The sequence below is a fragment of the Panthera leo genome, chromosome A2 (genome assembly GCF_018350215.1).
Source record: "Panthera leo isolate Ple1 chromosome A2, P.leo_Ple1_pat1.1, whole genome shotgun sequence".
In the NCBI taxonomy this organism is placed as follows: domain Eukaryota; kingdom Metazoa; phylum Chordata; class Mammalia; order Carnivora; family Felidae; genus Panthera; species Panthera leo.
Genome location: NC_056680.1, coordinates 16,991,908 through 17,005,416, shown reverse-complemented (window position 1 = coordinate 17,005,416; position 13,509 = coordinate 16,991,908). Strand labels below are relative to the sequence as shown.

At 38.7% G+C, this 13,509-nt stretch overlaps 1 protein-coding gene across 4 annotated transcripts in view; it reads left to right on the top strand.

Moving 5' to 3' along the window:
* Window positions 1-13,509, top strand: part of SMARCC1 (SWI/SNF related, matrix associated, actin dependent regulator of chromatin subfamily c member 1) — a 202,983-nt gene that overhangs the window by 32,285 nt on the left and 157,189 nt on the right. For all 4 annotated transcript variants that reach the window (XM_042929205.1, XM_042929204.1, XM_042929203.1 and 1 more), the window contains exon 2: window positions 9,893-10,012. In XM_042929205.1, coding sequence (XP_042785139.1) covers window positions 9,893-10,012 — 120 coding nt within the window. The remainder of the gene's footprint in view (window positions 1-9,892; window positions 10,013-13,509) is intronic.

Below are 13,509 nucleotides of genomic sequence, written 5' to 3'. Positions count from 1 at the left end.
ATGTATGCAGACAAGAATATTGCTCTCCCTAATACAGTGATAAATTGGTCACTTTTCTTGTGTAGGCAGCAGAGCTTCTAGAAGTGGTTATGGGAATTGAATATATATTATGAAAGTGTTATTTTTTATCACATGCCCTTCAGCCAATGCTTTGGGTTTTAAATTCAGTGTATCTTAATGTAGCCTTGCCCCTCCCCTATTTGGGTATCTTTATTGAGGTATAATTGACATATTAGTTTATCAATGTAGTTTAAAAAATTTTTTTATGTTTATTTTTGAGAGAGAGAGCGCGCGCACGCGCGCATTAGTGGGAGAGGGTCAGAGAGAGAGGGAGACACAGAATCCGAAGCAGGCTCCAGGCCCTGAGCTGTCAGCACAGAGCCCAACGCGGGGCTTGAACTGACGGACCACGAGATCATCACCTGAGCCAAAGTTGACAGCTTAACCGACTGAGCCACCCAGGTGCCCCAAGTTTATCAATGTAGTTTTAGCAGAAATATGAGGAATATTCCTTTGGATATCAAGGAAGAGAAAGGAAAAAGAGAAATAGTCATTTCTACCTCCAAACTTTGTGTGCATCTGTTTGGGCCCAGTTCTAAGAGAGCATCTGAAGGCTTGGTTGTGTTTGGTGGGCGAGGAAGTGGTTATGAGGCTGGCTCAAGGATTTGTCTTAGAGTATTGAGGCCATTGGGTGAATATTCTCAGGGTTTCATAAGGCCAGAGTATATTCCCTGGGTCCCCTCCAATTCAGAATTGTATATTCCTTAGACCTGACAGCCAGAATCCTGTCAGCCTCAGAGAGTGGTGTTTGGAGTGGTGAAAGTATTAGCCAGAACACCCTATATATCTCTACTTGGTGTACACATTGTTGGGTTTTAACTAAACTTTTCTGTAGCACTTAATACTGCATTTTCAGATTCATACATATCAGCAACTATGAAATAAACATGACATTGGTAGTCCCATTTATATTGATAAGTTTATCCATGCATTCTGCTAACAACTTGGCATCTAATCATATCTGGGCACTTAAACCGTAACTCACTGAAATTCTTACAACAGTCTTAAGTAATAGATATTTATTTAATTTTATACATGAACGGAACCCACAGCTCCAGATTTAAGTGACTTCTCAAGATTACAAGTAGGAATGGCAGATTTAGAATTCAATGAAGGTCTTCCCTGGCTGTAAATCCCCCATTTTTTTTTTTTTTTTTTGCCATACTTAATGCCTCTCATCAAAGAACTTAGTGGAACGTAGCGGAAAATGTAGTGGTAAAGGTAGGCATAGACACCTTCTTGTAAAACTCACGTGGTTTCAAATTGAAAGAAAACTTGTATTTTTATTTTCTGTGTGTCCTTAGTAAGTGCTCTGTCCATGTTTGTTCAGTGTATGAATGAACAGATTAACTAGGAACCTATTTGTTTAAGCTTTGTTGATAAATTTGGCTCAGCAGCACACAAAGGAGAGTGAGTATTTTTTCACTGGAATGAGCTTCAGCTAGGCCAAAGAAGTCCAGAGGAGGTGACTCCTGGAGGGAAGCATAGGGTGGTTACCTATTGGCTTGAAATTGGGGCAGAAAGAGAGGGAGACACAGAATCTGAAGCAGGCTCCAGGCTCTGAGCTCTCAGCACAGAGCCCAACGTGGTGCTTGAACTCATGAACCCTGAGATCATGACCTGAGCCGAAGTCACACGCTCAACTGACTGAGCCACCCAGGTGCCCTGCATTTTTATTTTATTTTTATTATTTAGGGAGCGGGGGAGAGGGGGGGGGGGGGGGCCGGAATCTCAAGTAGGCTCCATGCTCAGCACAGAGCCCCACATGGCGTTTAATCTCATGACCCTGGGATCATATCAGAGTTGAAAGCAAGAGTCAGATGCTTAACCAACTGAGCCACCTAGGTGCCCTGAGGTTGCATTTTAAGTCCCAGCTGCAATGTAGAAGCTTGTTCATCTCCTGCCTGAGCTGCCTTCTTTCTATTATTGGGTACATGTCTTTCATTCTAACTTTGATGAAGATGAGAGCTGTATTTCTGAGTATAGTTTCTGAGTGGTTTTCAAATGATAACACCTCACTGATCTTAAATTGATTCAAGTCAGATACCTTGAAGGTGAAGTATATCTGTAAACCATTAAGATCCCAGGTAAGTTTCTTCCTGGTTTGGCTTATTCCTTAAAATAAGATTTAAGATGTCAGGATGATTTCAGGATGATTTAAATCTAAGGGTGATCACTAAAACAGACCAGATTGCCTAAGGAATGCATTTCAGTACTCTTTACATAAAGTATTTAACAGTTAAAGACAGTTTTTTGTTTGTTTTATGGGACCTTGGCTGCAATAGGATTGTTCAGAGACAAGTTGAACTTTGGATACTCAATGTTATAGGTAACATAAACAGATGCATTGATACAATTTTCTAAACTTAGATCTTGCCATTCTTAATCAAAACACTTCAGACTAAAAGTCTTTGGTTGTCTTAAGTAAAACATGCTGTTGAACTTTTTTTTGATCAAAAGATAAAAAAAATTATTATTTAAATTCAAGTTAGTTAACATATGGTGTAGTATTGGTTTCAGGAATAGAATTCAGTGATTCATCACTTATGTACAATACCCAGTGGTCATCTCAACAAGTGCCCTCCTTAATGTCCATCACCCATTTAGCCCATCTCCCCATCCACCTTGTTTGTTCTCTGTATTTAAAGAGTCTCTTATGGTTTGCCTCGCTGTTTTTATCTTATTTTTCCTTCCCTTCCACTGTGTTCATGTTTGTTTTTTTAATTTTTTTTAATGTTTGTTTATTTTTGAGAGAGAGCATGAGCAGTAGAGGGCCAGAGAGAGAGGGAAACACAGAATTCAAAGCAGACTCCAGGCTCTGAGCTGTCAGCACAGAGCCTGATGTGGGGCTCAAACTCATGAACCATGATATTATGACCTGAGCTGAAGTCAGATGCTTAACCAACTGAGCCACCCAGGCGCCCCTGTTTTGTTTCTTAAATTACACATATGAGTGAAATAATATTTGTCTTTCTCTGACTGATTTATTTTGCTTTGCATAATATCCTCTAGTTCCATCCATGTTGTTGCAGATGGCAGGGTTCCATTCTTCTTGATTGCCCAGTAAGATTCCATTGTGTATATATACCACATCTTTATCCATTCATCAGTTGATGGACATTTGGGCTCTTTCCATAATTTGGGTATTGTTGATAGCACTGCTATAAACATTGGGGCGCATGTGCCCCTTCCTTCAAATCAGCATTTTTGTATCCTTTGGATAAATACTAGTAGTGCAATTGCTGGGTTGTAGGGTAGTTCTGTTTTTAACTTTCTGAGAAACCTCCATACTATTCAAAAGATAAAATGATTATGACTGAAATAGTCTATAGTCATTTTTGTTAATCAGGATTCAGTGTTTTAAAAGCTGTCAAGAGGCTTTTATGTTAAAAAAATTTTTTTGTTTATTTATTTTTGAGAGTGAAAAAGATAGAGCACGAGCAGGGGAGGGGCAGAGAGAGAGAGGGAGACACAGAATCCAAAGCAGGCTTTAGGCTCTTGAGCCATCAGTACAGAGCCTGATGCGTGCTTGGACTGACACATTGTGAGATCATGACGTGAGCCGAAGTAGGACACTTACCTGACTGGGCCACCCAGGTGCCCCAAGAACCTTTTATGTTTTAGGTGATATTTTTGAAAGCTTTTGAAATGAGTTCTATTATAGCAGTATGGGATGTGAAGAGCATTACACTTTGGAAGTTGTGAGTTCAGTACTCTTGGCTGCTAATTGGTGGTGTCCTTGAGCAGATGACTTGATTCCTGTTTTAATTTTCCATTTGTAGATTGGGAGTAAGACTAACTCCCATAAGACTGTTGTTTGATTCAAATGAGATAGTAATTGAAGATGGGATTATGTAAATTTGAGGTGATAATGATATTTTTGTGTACATCCCATGGTAATCTTGCTTCATTCTTACTGGTTAAATAGAATGTTAATTTTAAACGTTTAAAAGTTGTTTTAAAAACTTTAGTGGTATCTGGCTGACTCAGAGCATGTGACTCTTAACCTCAAGGTCGTGAGTTCAAGGCCCACATTGGGTGTGGAGCCTACTTAAAAAACAAATAAGACATTATAGTCCTACATTGGCTGCATTTTCAGTGGGTGTGAGGTATGGTTTACACTAATGCATTGATGTAGCAGTTTATTTATGAATTAAAAATGTTATGTTTCTAATTTCTTTTTTTCTTTTTGAGGGAGGGAGAGAGTGCAAGTGCGAGTTGGGGAGATGGGCACAGAGAAAGGGAGAGAATCTCAAATAGGCTCCACACTCAGCATGGAACCCGATGTGAACTTGATCTGGTGACTATGATATCATGACCTGAGCTGAAATCAAGAGTCGGATGCTTAACCAACTGAGCCACCCATTGCCCCGGAAAAAAAAGTTTCTAACCAAGGTTAAATATTTTGTAATTTAAAAATTGGATTTTAAAATAGCTAAATAATACTGAATGGATTTTGAACTTGGCCATCTTTATTCTGAAACTATAAGGTTGTCCATATGAAACTTTTACATGTTTTTTGTATTCTGAATGACAGTATATCAAATGAAACATGCATAATAGTGTAATTTAGAATGTATATGAATCTATGTATGTAACAGTTACTAAGTTTAGTTTTTGCCTGAAGGGTTGATTTGGTTTTTGCTGACAACCTTCCTGTAAGATGGTGTCTTTTTCAGTTTCAGGATTTGGCATTGTTCAGTGATCTGCAGGTATCTGAAAGATAAAAAAGTTAGGCTTATTAGTCTTTCATGCTTTACGATGTGCAAAAAAACTGCAATACATTGTATGAGTCCTTTGAGAAACCTATATTTATTAAAGATAATAAAGTTACCTTGTGGATATATATTCCATATTTTGTCAGTTCTGTAGGATACATTTGAAGAGTCTATTAAGATAATTTGAGGGGTGCCTGGGTGGCTCAGTTGGTTAAGCGTCTGACTCTTGATTTTACCTCAGGTATTGATCTCACAGTATGTGAGTTCGAGCCTCACATCAGGCTCTGTACTGACAGTACGGAGGCTGTTTGGGATTCTCTCTCTCCCTTCTGTCTCTATCCCTACCCTGCTTGCTCTCTCTCTCAAAATAGATTTAAAAAAAAAAAAAGATAATGTGAGTGTTACAAATTACTTACCAATTGAATATTATTTGTTGAAAGATTTACTATGTTGAATAAATCGGAAAAAACCTGATACTGAATTTTCATTTGAAAGTATGGTTCTTAATTTTTTTTTTTTAACGTTTATTTATTTTTGAGACAGAGAGAGACAGAGCATGAACGGGGGAGGGTCAGAGAGAGAGGGAGACACAGAATCTGAAACAGGCTCCAGGCCCTGAGTAGTCAGCACAGAGCCTGACGCGGGGCTCGAACTCACGGACTGCAAGATCGTGACCTGAGCCGAAGTCGGACGCTCAACCGACTGAGCCACCCAGGCGCCCCGAAAGTGTATGGTTCTTAAAAAATGTAAACTTGATAGGGGCGCCTGGGTGGCTCAGTCGGTTGAGCGTCCGACTTCGGCTCAGGTCACGATCTCACGGTTCGTGAGTTCGAGCCCCGCGTCAGGCTCTGGGCTGACAGGCTCAGAGCCTGGAGCCTGCTTCCGATTCTGTGTCCCCCTCTCTCTCTGCCCCTCCCCCATTCATGCTCTGTCTCTCTCTGTCTCAAAAATAAACATTAAAAAAAAAATTAAAAAAAAAATGTAAACTTGATAGTTTTTGTAGGAATTGGCAATATTATAGGAAACAGAAATTGTAGTAGTTTTTAACATTTAAAAATTGTATAAATGTGTTTTAACTTTTGAGTTATAATAAAGTGTATTCTTTAAGACATAGTAATATCTGAAACAGATTTTTTAAAAAGTTTAGGGGTCCTTAGGGTACCTGGGTGGCTCAGTCGGTTATGTATCCAACTGTTGATCTCAGCTCAGGTCTTGATCTCCTGGTCGTTGAGTTCAAGCCCCTCATTGGGCTCTTCGCTAGGTGTGAAGCCTACATAAAAAAAAAATGAAATAAAAAGTTTAGTGGTTCTTTTTTAGACATGATGTTTAAAAATTTTTTTTTTAATGTTTATTTTTGAGAGACAGAGAGACAGAACTCAAGTGGGGGAGGACCAGAGGGAGGGGGAGACACACAAAGCAGGCTCTAGGCTCTGAGCTGTCAGCATAGAGTCCAAGGTGGGGCTCGAACTCAGGACCCATGAAATCATGACCTGAGCCATAGTCAGACGCTTAACCGACTGAGCCACCCAGGTGCCCCTTAAACACTACTTTAAAAAAATGTATATTGATTTTGAGAGAGAGAGAGAGAGAGAAAGAGCATGAGTCTGGGAGGGGCAGAGAGAGAGAATCCCAAGCAGGCTTTGCACTATCAACACAGACTTAGGGCTCAAACCCACGAATTATGAGATCATGAGCTGAGCTGAAATCAAGAATCAGATGCTTAACTTACTGAGCCACCCATGTGCCCCAAAAGTTTAGTGGTTCTTAAAGTAGGTTCCCAGTCTAGTTGTGTCACCTGGAAGTTGTTAGAAATGCAAATTCTTGGCCTTACCTATTGAATTGGAAACTCTGAGTAGGTCTAAAATTTGAAAATATTTTAGATCAACAGAGTTGACGTCTTATGTGCTTAATGGTATGAAACTTGTTAACATTTTTTTGACTGGTGTTCTACTTTGTGGCCTTATGGAAATGTGTTTTGACAGAATACATTTCATAGAAAACTTAAAAAAATTTTTTACATGTTTATTTTTGGGAGAGAGAAAAAGACAGAATGTGAGCAGAAGAGGGGCAGAGAGAGAAGACGACACAGAATCCGAAGCAGGCTCCAGGCTCTGAGCTGTTAGCACAGAGCCTGACTGGGGCTCCAACTCACAAACCGTGAGATCACAACCTGAGCCGAAGTCAGACACTTAACTGACTGAGCTGCCCAGGCACCCCTAGAAAAGAAAACTTTTTATAAGGATGACAGAGGAGTTGTCTAGAACAGGAATAGGCAGAATTTTTCTATTAAGGGCAGGAGAGTAAATATTTTAGGGTTTGCAGGTCATGTCATCTCAGTTGCAACTGCTCGACTCTGCTGTTACATGAAAGCAGCCATAGACAGTGTGTAATGAATGAGTGTGCTGTGTTTGGATAAAACTTTACTTATGGACAGTGAAATTTGAATTTCATCTAATATTAATGTGTCAGAAATATTATTCTTTAAAATTTCTTTCCAGCCAGGTTTTTCAAAAAATTAAAAATAGAACTATTCTACAACCCAGCAATTGCACTACTAGGTATTTATCCAAGGGATACAGGTGTGCTGTTTTGAAGGGGCACATGAACCTCGATGTTTATAGCAGCACTATCACCAATAGCCAAAGTATGGAAAGAGCCCAAATGTCCATCAATGGATGAACGGATAAAGATGTGGTACACACACACACACACACACACACACACACACACACACACAATGGAGTATTACTCAGCAATCAAAAAGAATTAAATCTTGCATTTGCAACTACGTGGATGGAACTAGAGGGTATTATGCTAAGTGAAATTAGAGAAAGACAAATATATGACTTCACTCATATGAGGACTTTAAGATACAAAACAGATGAACATAAGAGAAGGGAAGCAAAAATAATATAAAACCAGGGAGGGGGACAAAAACATAAGAGACTCTTAAATAATGGAGAACAAACAGGGTTGCTGGAGGGGTTGTGGGATGGGGGATGGGCTAAATGGGTAAGGGGCATTAAGGAATCTACTGAAATCTTTGTTGCACTATATGCTAACTAACTTGGGTGTAAATTACAAAAAAAAAAAAATCAAAATCAAAAATAAAAGATTACCACCCTAAAGAAAAAATTTGTTTCCAACCATTTAAAAATGTAAAAACTGTTCTTAGCTTGTGGGCTACAGAGAAACAGGCAGTGGGCTAGATTTTACCAACCTTTGGTCATGTAATATAAAGCATGTCAACAAAATATCAGTCTTAGCAAAGTGAACTGCATGCTGGTTGTTTGATTTAGAGTGGAAAGCTAATGCACCTGAATAGATAAAAATGTGGGAGGATACTAAGCTTTAAGAATTGCCTTTTTATATCATGCTTTATCTTTGCTTGGCTGTAGTACAAATTGAGAGCCGTTCAATCTAGTAACAGTAGACTGCCGCTGATACCATTTTGCCATACATAAATCACTTAAAAATTATTTGTTGTAATAGAAACTTACCTCATTAATCTTGAAATGTTGGATGATACTGGGAAAGAGGTTTGTTCCAGGAAAAAAAATTTGTTATCTTTTCAATTTCAAGGAGGTATAAATGTTTTTTCCTGCTCAAAATTGGAGGTTTAACAAAAATTACTGAATGTATTGGCTTTTCAAAGTGATATTGAACATTCAATACCTAATTAAACTTTTATATTTAATTTAGCTTGCTGATTTATGCTTTTCCTGTCATGTTGCCCGTTATCTTTCCTTGCTGTGGAACTATCTTGCTGTCTTCCACTAGTTTGACCTTTGAACATTGTCGACAGCCATGTGGATAAGTTTTCACATGTGCTTGTTTAAAAAAATGCTTTTTGTTGTAAAAAACAACAGAATTTACCATCCTAACCATTTTTAGGTTTACATACATATATTTTTTAATGCATAAAACTAACCATTTTATTATATTCAAAACTTCTTGCCATGAAATAACCATTTTATTATGCTTAGAGTTTCTGTGTGTCAGGAATTTAGAAGTTTCTGTGTGTCAGGGTGCAGTGGGGATAGTTGTCTCTGCTCAGTGATGTCTAGGGCTTCGACTGGATAGATTTGATGATTGGGGATGACTTGACAGCTGGGGGCAGAATCATCTGGAACCATTTTTACTCATGTGTCTGGTGGTGGTTCCATCAGTTTTCTGGAATATCAGCTGGGGCTTCTGGCCATAGCATATCCAAGTGGCTTCTCTATGTAGCCTGTGCTTCCTCAAAGTATGATGACCTTTAGGTAGTTGGACTTCATGGTAGTTCAGGGCTCCAAAGGTGACTTGCCCCAAAAAACTACATGGAAGCTATAGAACCTTTTTTGACTTATCCTCAGAGGTTCACAATATCACTTTTTTCCCCCTATTGCATTCTAACGGTTCCAAGTTCATCATTAAGGTTGGTCTTGATTCAGCAAAAGAGGGCATACACCCTACTTCTTTTTTTTTCTTAATTTTTTTTTTAATGTTTGTTTATTTTTGAGAGAGAGAGAGGGAGGGAGACACAGAATCTGAAGCAGGCTCCAGGCTCTGAGCTATCAGACACAGCCTGATGTAGGGCTCGAACCGACAGACCACAAGATCATGACCTGAGCTGCATGAAGTCAGACACTTAACCGACTGACCCACCCAGGCATCCCTGTATACACCCTGCTTCTTAATGAGAAGAGTGTCAAATTTGTGGGTCTGTTTTAAAAACAGTACAGTCTACTCTCTCGTCAGAAGTTATTTATATTCATCTCACATAACAAAATACATTTGCTAGTAGGTCTCATCTCACTACAGTGACTGTCAGGCTCAAGTTTGCGGTTTTGGATCTCACCATCTACTTTAGGTCTAGGTGCGCACGAGGTGACTTGGATTCATTTCTAGGACATGGTTTCTCTCATTCTGAAACCTGTTAACTAAAGAGACAAAGTTATTTCTCCTCACCGCCCTCAGTATTTGTTTTTTGTAAGCTCCTTTACAGCAGAGAGCATGGTTCAGACCTCTGCAAATCTGTCACCTTGTCAGTGTTTAGTATGTAATAGGAAGTAAGGGAACATTCTCTTCCACACGATTGTCCTAGATTTTGAGTTCCTGTCTTTATCTTGCAGTATGTTCACGCAGATGCTCCTACCAACAAAACTCTGGCTGGGCTAGTGGTACAGCTTCTCCAATTCCAGGAAGATGCCTTTGGGAAGCATGTCACCAACCCGGCCTTCACCAAACTTCCAGTAAGTACATCAACTTACAATAACACTGGGGAATCAGTGGTTTCTGTACGAAGTACTGTCTACAGCTCTTTCCTTTACTGCTACTGTCCAACAGAAATAACAACAAAAAAAGAGCCTCAACAGAATTTTACCTATAGAATATTACCGTTTTTTAACTGTGGGAAACTTCTCTTTCAGGAGTCATTTAATATTTGCATTAAACATCATAACAAGTATTTATAGACTTAACATTTTAGTATGTTGTAGTTTTCCTTGTAGTCTCTACTATACCGAGTCTTTTCCATTCTTTAATTCAGTTCTTGTGGCTAGGATACTTTTTTGTGGAATTTTTATCTTCTGTAGCCAAGACTCTTCTGAGCTTGTGTGAAAATTTAATTCTGTTGTCCTTGCAATTGATACTTTGATAGTTTGGTCTCAGTTATGCTTTTTTTCCTTTTGAAATATGTAGGTTTTGTTCTTTCATTTTTTTATGTTTATTTTTAATAGTTTATTTTTAATAATCTTTAACCAAGTATGGGGCTTGAACTCATGATTTCAGAGATCATGAATCACATGCTCTACTGACTGAGTCAGCCGGAGCCCCGGTTTTGTTCTTTCCTTAACATTTGAATTTATAGACAAGTTTGATACTTGATTTATTTTTGAGAGAGAGAGAACGTGCACTCAAGCAGGAGAGGGGCAGGGAGAGGGAGACAGGATCTGAAGCGGGCTCTGCACTTCAGTACAGAGCCCGATGTGGGCTTGAACTCATAAACTATGAGATCATGACCTGAGCTGGAGTCTGATGCTTAACCTACTGAGCCACCCAGGCGCCGTATTAAACTTTCTGTTTTAACAGCCCATTGATATCTCAGGTATAATTGAGAATAGGAGATAGTGTATGTTTTTTTACTGGTCTTTCAGTAAATGTATTTAGTTTGCTTATCATATTTTTGTTATCCAGACATTTTATTTATTTATTTATTTATTTATTTATTTATTTATATTTTTTAATGTTTATTTTTGAGAGAGAGAGACCGAGCATGAGCTAGGGAGGGGGAGAGAGAGGGAGAAACAGAACTCAGAACTCAAAGCAGGCTCCAGGCTCTGAGCTGTGAGCACAGAGCCCGACACGGGGCTTAAGCTCACGAACTACGAGATCATGACCTGAGCCGAAGTTGGACGCTTAACTGATTAAACCACCTAGGTACCCTCCAGACATTTATTTAGTCAGATAAAGAATTGTGGTATTTAAAAAGAAATTTTTTTTTAACGTTTATTTTTGAGAGAGAGAGAGAGAGAGCATAAGGCAGAGGCAGAAAGAGAGGGAGACACAGAATCCAAAGAAGGCTCCAGGCTCTGAGCTGTCAGCATAGAGCCTGACATGGGGCTCGAACCCACGAACCGTGAGATCATGACCCGAGCTGAAGTTGGCACCTGACCGACTGAGCCACCCAGGCACCCCAAGAATTGTTTTTTGTTTTTAAGTAATCTCTACCTCCAACATGAGGAAATCTCTACCCTCAGTATGGGGCTTGAACTCACAATCCTAAGATCAAGAGTCACATGCTCTATTGACTGAGCCAGCCAAGCATAGAATTGTGTTTTTTGAATCAAGTTAGGAAGCTTTCACTTGTAGTGATAAGAAATTTAGTCAAGTGTTCTTCTAGTACTTGTATGGTTTCATTTTTTACACTTAATTCTCATCTGTTTAGAATTTGTCTTGGTATTCAGTGTGAACGATGGATCCATTTTTTTTCTTATGATTATCTGGTTACCCCAGTGACATTAAAAAGTGCTTCTTTTCCCCCATTGATTAGAACTCAACAAGTAGGTCTGAAGCATTTGGTTATTTACCAAGTTGTGAGAATTTAAAGAGCAGGGTGGTGTATTGTCTGTCCTCAGGGGGCTCATACTCTAGTGAGCTGAATGAATAAAGCCTTTGACTTTCCTGGTGATCTCAGGTAATGTTTTCCAGGGGAAAGGACATTTGAATTTGAGACCTGAGAGTTGAGTATGAGTTCTTCAGGGAAATGCTGGAGGATGGAATTTTCAGGTAGTGATAGCAACATATAAAAGCATAAAGGCTTGAGAAAATGTGGTACTTTACCGTTGCAGATAATTCAAGATTAAAACTGAGGACAATAGATAGAGAAGTGGGCTAGAATCAGTCTTAATAGGCCAAGTTTACTATGCTAGATGTGTGGTCTTTATCTCGAAAGTGACGGGGAACCACACAAGAGAGAGAGTGGAAGGTGGCTTAGTTGATTCTGGGTTTTAGGAAAATCCCACAGGCTTCAGTGTGAAGAATGGATTGGAAGCTGTTGAGATTGGAGGCTTTGAAAGTTTTGCATGAAGAATCTGCTCTCATAATCCACTATAATGACAACCTGCAGAGCAAGCAGTGGATTTAAAGAGGACAGAAAGGAATTGAAAGAGTTTAAGGGGGCAGAACTTGGTAATACTTTGGTGGGGGCAGTATAGGGGCTGGAAAAAGAAAGAATTTACTAAGGTGACTGTACCAAGCATTCAGACACCCTTAGTACTAAGGGGAAAGCCAGAGTAAAAGCAGGTTTCTAGGGAAAGGTACTCAATTTAGTTTTAATTGTGTTAGGGTTGGTTCTCCTATAGGCACCTTGGGTTTAGAAATTCTGTAGGTACTAGGAAATAAGATCTGGAATTTAGACTACGGGGTTGAATTAGAAGAGATTTGGGTACTGGGTACTGGTTGAATTTGCAGTTGTAGAGCAAGATCATTCCTTCTGTTTTGATTTACTTTTTAACTTTATCCTTTTGATATACTTATATTTTAATGTGTGATTTAAGTTACATATACATGATGTATTAGCATTGTATAAGTGCATGTATATAATTTATGGATAGATTTTTAGGTATTAGAGGTATATGCTCACTTTTTACTAATGGGAATTACTCAACTGGATAATCAGTGTATTTCATTTTGTGAACTGTGTGACTAAATGAAATTTTTTTTGGTAACTTTTGTAAATTTAAAATTATTTCAAAGTAAAAATTTTGCAAGAATAGTACAAAGAACTTTCATTTTCCCTTGATTCAGAACCTCTGATTGTTAACATGTTACAATTGCTTTATCATTCTCTTTTAGTTTATGTGTATCTGTATTTTTTTCCTGAATCATTTGAAAGGTTCATATTCCTTTACCTCTAGTTATGTGAGATTTTAGTTCTTATTCTTGTATATTATGAACCAGATTAGAATTATTAAATCAGGGGCTATTTGAAGTTATCATTTAAAACCGTGTGACATGGGGTGCTTGGGTGGCTCAGTCGATTCAGCGTCTCTTGATTTCAGTTTAGGTCCTGATCTCACTCTCGGTTCATGAGTTTGAGCCCTGAGTTGGGCTTGTGCTGACAGTGCAAAGCCTGCTTAGGAGTCTCTCTTTTCCTCCCCTCGTCACACTCTCTCTCAAAATAAGTAAATAGTCTTAAAAAAACAAAACACTGTAACATAATACATAGAGATTGCACTTTATCAAGTAT